This window comes from Podarcis bocagei (assembly GCF_964188305.1).
Source record: "Podarcis bocagei genome assembly, chromosome: 12".
Lineage (NCBI taxonomy): Eukaryota > Metazoa > Chordata > Lepidosauria > Squamata > Lacertidae > Podarcis > Podarcis bocagei.
This window is the reverse complement of record NC_138137.1, coordinates 48980802-48987532: the sequence shown is the minus strand read 5'-3', so window position 1 is coordinate 48987532 and position 6731 is coordinate 48980802. Positions and strand designations below refer to the sequence as shown.

General features: G+C 39.7%; 1 protein-coding gene and 1 long non-coding RNA gene across 2 annotated transcripts in view; one reads left to right on the top strand and one right to left on the bottom strand.

The window, feature by feature from the left end:
• Positions 1-1572: 1572 nt before the first annotated feature.
• Positions 1573-3500, top strand: LOC308569764. Its single transcript, XR_014000825.1, has 2 exons — positions 1573-3106; positions 3138-3500. It is a non-coding gene; the product is annotated as an uncharacterized lncRNA (long non-coding RNA).
• The window catches only part of LMBR1 (limb development membrane protein 1), a 72565-nt gene continuing 67886 nt past the window's right edge, over positions 2053-6731 (bottom strand). The window contains exon 17 of the mRNA XM_081163776.1: positions 2053-5794. Coding sequence (XP_081019902.1) covers positions 5709-5794 — 86 coding nt within the window. The 3' untranslated portion in view covers positions 2053-5708. The remainder of the gene's footprint in view (positions 5795-6731) is intronic.

Below are 6731 nucleotides of genomic sequence, written 5' to 3'. Positions count from 1 at the left end.
TGGCAATTCAGAGTGGGATGGGCTTTTATAGTATTGGATACAGCGTATTTTCCCATAATCGGGAAAGGGGTGGAAGAGATGTCAGATTTATGGGGGAAGGATTTACCAGGCCTTAATTAAAACACCCCTTTCATCCAGTTTCTCGAAACCAGAGACTGTAGGCAGAGGACATTGCAAGTGTGGTAGCAGTAGCAACTAGGCCACCATGTTCAATCTTGTCCCTCACAGACTCCCAAGCGGGAGAGAGGTTTCAATTCCTGCCAAGGAGTAAGCACTGAAACTGGGAAGAAAGGCTCAAACCCTCAAATCTGTAAGCAACCTAGGGGGTCATTTCATGCGTTTCACTAGAGTCGGATGTAAATACATGCGAGCTCCATCTCATCACCATTCCTATTTTTAGAACAGGGTTCTAAAACATACAATAAACCTCCCTGCTGCAATTGCTCTTCATGAGTCATTCCCATTGTTCCACATTGCAGGCAGTCACATTACAGAACCATCATCCTAATCCCTGAAGAGAGCTTTTCTCTCCCATAAAGTCAGTTCCTCACAAAACAGAAATAATATTATATTACTTGTACCCTACCCATCTGATGGGTTGCCCCAGCCACTCTGGGCAGCTTTTAACAAAATATAAAAGAACTCACAAGGTTGAAGAATGGCTGTGTTTATCCACAGGATAGCCACTTGAAGGACAGTTAACAGGAAGGTAACTTTTGTTTGTGGGTTCTACGGAGTCCCAAATGGGAAGAATAACAAGCTCACCAAGAGATGGGAATAGGAAGCAAGCAAGTAAAGAGACAATTGAGGTAGTTCTCAATAGCTTAGAAATGCTTTGTATGAAGCCAGCAAGCTTTTTGTTTTTGTTTTTTGTTTTTGGTGTTTTTTTTTTCATTTCTGGCAATACTTGCAAGATTTGAGTATGTGCTCCTTGCCCAGGTGAGTGAGGCACAAGCCAAATATACTCAAAAGAATTTTATTCCCTACACTCACCTTGATGTGAGTATGACAACAGGCTAGAGACTGGGGCTAGAAAAGACAGCACCAGTACAAAGGCAATGAGGAAATGCTAGAACAGAATTCCAACTCACTTGGAGATAGAACCAGTGTCTTTCTGCTTAGTTCCTTTCTGACAACTCAAGAAGGAACCTCTTTACACAAGTGGTTAGTCAGAAAGGAACTAAGTAGGAATACACTGGTTTTACCTCCTTATAGGTAAAGGGTAAAGGGACCCCTGACCACTAGGTCCAGTCGTGGATGACTCTGGGGTTGCGGTGGTCATCTCGCTTTATTGGCCGAGGGAGCCGGCATACAGCTTCTGGGTCATGTGGCCAGCATGACTAAGCCGCTTCTGGCGAACCAGAGCAGTGCACGGAAACGCTGTTTACCTTCCTGCCGGAGCGGTACCTATTTATCTACTTGCACTTTGATGTGCTTTCGAACTGCTAGGTTGGCAGGAGCAGGGACCGAGGAACGGGAGCTCAATCCGTCGCGGGGATTCAAACCGCTGACCTTCTGATCGGCAAGTCCTAGGCTCTGTGGTTTAACCCACAGCGCCACCCAGCACCTCCTTATACTATGCATCAAAAAGGTATTGTACAGGAGTGAGGAGAGGAGCCAGCACTCCTTAGTCTTCCAGAGCTTTCTTCAAGATTCTGCTTGTGGTCAGCTTTCAAATCATGGGATGTATGTCTTCCCCTACCTGGATGTGCTTTCATCCATTTTCTATTTAAAAAGTGTTCCTGGGCACATTAATGGTACACCCCAAAGATCTGTAAAGGTGGCATATCTTATTGTCCATAAACTTCACTCATACATACAAACAAATACATACATTGCTACCCACTCCCCATTTCTTCTGAAGAAAGTTCACAAGCTCCCTAAGAGGAGAACAGAAAAATCTCAGTGCAGAGGCAGAACATCTGTGAGATGTTCTCAATACCAGGCTGTACACAACGTCAAAGTGTTTTAAGTGAACAGAAGACAAGGTGCACCATTATGAATCTTGAGCTGAATGAAACACCTCTGAACGAAGTAAGCTGTAGAAGAACATATTGTCAAATCCTTTAATTGACACTGTAAAACAGGCAACTGTGTAAAAGAGATTGGAGAAAGGGGTGAAGGTAAACGTCACATTACAATCTGTAAACAAAGTGTCCTAGTGAAGCCAACTTCTAAATAACCCCTCTATGTCTGCTTGACATTAGCTTAAAAAGCTAGAAAGTAAAGATGTGCTCAGACTTTGCAACAACAATTCTGTCACGCTGTGTTAACACAGTGTACCAGCGGAGGAGAAAGCCAAACAATGGCGCACTTAAGACACTTAACTTGCATACATTTTTGGTCTGATTTGATATACATCTAGCTCATACAAGAAAAGCATATTTGTGCTTTAGCCTCATAACGAGGCAGATGGTTTATGACTGAAGTAGGGGTTTTTGTACCTTAAAAAAAAAGGTACAAAACACTTGACTACACAAGTCAAACCACTAGGAATACATTACTAGTATCCATCAAAGAATTACTAATACCATCTACTTAAACACATTTAAGCCTTTATAACTTTAAGTATTTATGTGTAATTTTTATCACTATATTTGAAAGTAGAATATCTGTAAAATAATTTTCAACTGAGGGATAAAATGACAATTTTAACAATTTCACATGGACAAAGTCAAGGAACAGGAGACCATCACATATACTTATAATGGGGGGGAGGTGCTGAATCTGTCCCCCTTCTAGTGACTCTTATTTCACTTGCATCTCCAGAGTGGTACATTGTGGATTTTTGTGTAAGTTTGGAAGTGGGAGGCAGCAATAGCCAGGTTATACTTCAATTTCACAGGGTGAGATGGCCTGTATTCTTGTATCACCGGGAAACAATGATTTGCTGCAATGGCACTGGTCACATTACTAGATAGATCCCTCCTATTTTCGTGCCAAAGGCATTAAAACTTTACAGGGGACAGCTTAGACTTTGGCCTAATTTCATGCTAGCGGCTGGGAAGGGGCGGGGAATGGAAGGGGAGGAAGAGGTCCTACCCATCACTGGCCTATTTAGCACCACAAATATTGTCCCAAATGTGGCCCTTGAGAGTGAAAGAAAGTACCCCACCCCTGATCAAGATGCACACCAGTACATAGGATATGTTGCACACCTGATCCTAAGAAATTACAAGAATTGAGATGGAGCCTTCACTAATCAAATGTTTTTTGGGGATGGGGGCAGGTTTCATACCATGTACCATTAATGCTAACCACCCCAGGATAACCAAAGGCAACATTTTCAGGGAAGCATTTCCTCTTGCACAGCTGATTTGAATGGGGCTGTACAGTAGAGCACTTACAGGTGAACCAACCCAAGTTTATTAAGGTACTTACGGAAGATTCCGCATGCCATCTGCATTTATTGTCTTTGATGTTTAATTTGCAAATTTGTCTTAAGTCAACTCTCTACCTATGAAGAACATGGATTAAAATTCTCAGTAATTTGGTATGAACTTTGTCCAAAGAATGATAGCCACAGAATCACAAATACTTTCAAATTCAGTTGGATCCATCTATATGTTGACTGCAGTAGCTATGGTAATAAGCATACTGTTGATGTACCTTTACTATACAGAATCCACTTATTTTTTTCTGTAGGCATATTACTATTACAACATGAACGATTATGTTTCAATGTGGTGTTGAGTGGAGGTGCCAAGCACACTAAAAATCCTAAAACCAATTACTACCATTTCAAAATGAGATACAAGGTATCAATATCTAAACTCTTGGGGCTGGCTCAGATAATAAAATGCTGTGAATGTGAATGGAAAAACAAGTCAGGAAGCAGAAGTTCATTGCAACTTCCCTTGCTTAACAGCTTCCAAACAAGCTTATCCACAAGTTGGCTGGTTCAGAAGCCATTAATTTTCCCATTTGCATGTGATGTGAAGTTATAGTTAACTCATAACTACAGCTTCCTGGCTTCTTTCCCCACTTATGTGCAGGGTGCTGTATGTGGTGCACAGCACTTGTGCATATCCTGGCTTAATCTGATTACCCTAACAATGTCACTAAGTGAGTCGATTTCTCTACATCTTCCACTGTGGCAAAAAGCCCCCCGTTTACAATTTATTCCAGTTCCCAGAAACAGTTTTATGAAAATAAGTTCTGTCCTGCATCTGTTCTATTTGTCATTTCCACTGACAATATTAGAAAAAATTCTATTATGTATTTACTATAAATGCTACCTTCCAAAATTTAATGCAAGATTAATTTTCATAAGAAATCATATGAAACTTAGAATAGTGTCTATTATCCAGGAACTCTACACTGATTTCAAACAGTGTAGAAAATGCTTGTGAGCCCCAATGAATCTAGTAACATTCTGAACTTTCTTAAAAAGCAGGATAATTTGCAGAATTATTTCAACATTGTACAACACATCAAAACCCAGTTTTGGACTTACTGAGATTAATATAATACTGATATTTTCAAAGTGAGGTTAAACATTAAAGTTGTGAAGATCCAGTTAACCTTATGGGATCTAACTTATAAAATGTGCTCATCTATGAATGGCCAGTGTCATCATCCAAGAACTACAAACCTTCAGCAAAGTTTCATAAAATGTCATGCTAGCCTTTACAATCTACCTACCTCTACTCACAGTATGTATGCTAACTTCCTTCAGATTCATATGTTACACACAAGATTTGCTAAAGTGTAACAATATCAATGAAAATTGCATGCCTTAATTGGAATCTATATTTTCATATTTAAAAAACTGGAGTTTATAATCTGCTACCTGATTACTCCATGTTTTTTAAAAAGATAGATCAACAAAGAAAATAATGAAAAAATGGTCTATTCTAATGAACTAGAATGCACTGCACACTTAACCCAGGGCATCTAGAGTGGGATAATTGTTTTCACACTTGTGGAAGTTGTGTGCTATTGTATCCTTTTCTCACTGCTTATGCATATAAGGCAACACATTACACAGAAGGGAATGAACAGAATTCTCTGTGCATTTAATGGAGTTGTGCGATTGCCCTAAAATGCATGATTATGTACACAACAATCAGAGGTCTGTGAAATTACAATTTAGCACTGCAACCTAGGCTTACGTTATTGTGTAATTCATAAGTCTCAGTGGAAGTTACCTTTAGTGATAACTGTAGGCCAGTTTGTTATTTAGAACCAGGAACTGCTGGTATCTTAAGACACAATGACAGTGGAAACTCATCAGACGGGCAATGAATGTACTGATCCTGGATCTTACCATATTCTCTATAAGTTGTCCGTTTTCATAATGCAATTTTACTGAAAAAGCAGCAACTCTAGTAAAGGATTTGCCATTTTCAACTAGCAAGTCTCATCTGACACCCAGCCTAATTCTTCAGCAAAAGGTTTATGCTCGGGAGATTCTTGGCCTAATATGTTGATGGATCAATATGGAGGTGTATCCAAAGAGGAATGGAGTTTTCTTTTCCGCTTCCAGGTTTCAAGACAATTCTGCGCCAGCTGACACAGTAATTTAACATGGATCAATCTGAGCAAGAAGAGAGTACAGTCTGATACACCCAGCTTTCTTGGGTGCAGTTTTTTTTGTTATCAACTTGGACCCAATATACAAACAAGAAAAAGCAATACAAAAACAAGTGCTATGAAGTGACAGGAATGTCATGAAGTCAAAAGGGCTCGGTTCCACCACCTGCTTTTCACAGTGTTTTCTGGTGCCCGTTTACAGATGGCTTTGAAGCCTCAGAGTCTCTTGCATTGTGTGAGAGGTGAAGCTTGTCTAAACCTGCAAAACATTTCAAAAGACAGTCCATTTAAATTTCTCTTTCACTTCTGACAACTATAGGTGTTTTCAAAATCACATTAGTCTTCGTTCCAATACATAAATAAATTGAAGATTTTTGTCTGTGGAGACCTTATCTGAGAACATGAGAAACTAGACAGGATTATAAATGGCACAAGAACAGCATCTGTGCAACTTAAATGCCCCTTGCAAATGTCTAGTAGAACTTGCAAACACTGTAAAGTCACAATAAGAGGTATTTCCTCTCCCCAGGTCTAAATATTTGGTTGCTGACGGGAGAAGCAGAATGTCATGGCATCATTATACAAATTTAAATTCTATCAGTCATTACAGAGGGGAAGGGGAGCTGCATGTGAGCTTTCCATCACATCTTACTTTCACACAACAAATACTGAACATTCTACATGGCTTTGTCTATTGATTTCTAATGTGAAGTTGAATCCATACATCTGCAATTTCATTATTACTAAATTTTCAAGTAACAAAATAAGCCCCAAAAACTGTAAAACAATAAACTACATCATGCAGTTTGAAAAGCAAAACAGAACAGAGCATTCGTCTACTCAAAACATCTCTCTGTCCATGAGTCTCTGGTGGTCTTCTAATGTTGCAATTCCTTAATTTCCACCTCAAAGCTTTCCAGCTTTTGCATCATTATCCAAAGCAAATCAATTGGCATGTCAAAACCTGATAAGAAATATCCTGTGCCCACTCTCAGTGTTGGTGGATTTGATTGTGGCAACACATTCCTTAGTTATATCTTATCTGAACTACTGTAATGTGCTGTTCATGATGCTGACTGAACAGTGAAAGTTCTACTGCTTCAGAATATTGCAGCCAGGCTATTGAACAAGGCAAGCTGTAGGTGGCATGCAACTCCCATATTACAAGAGCTTCATTTGGTACCAGTCTGCTCCCA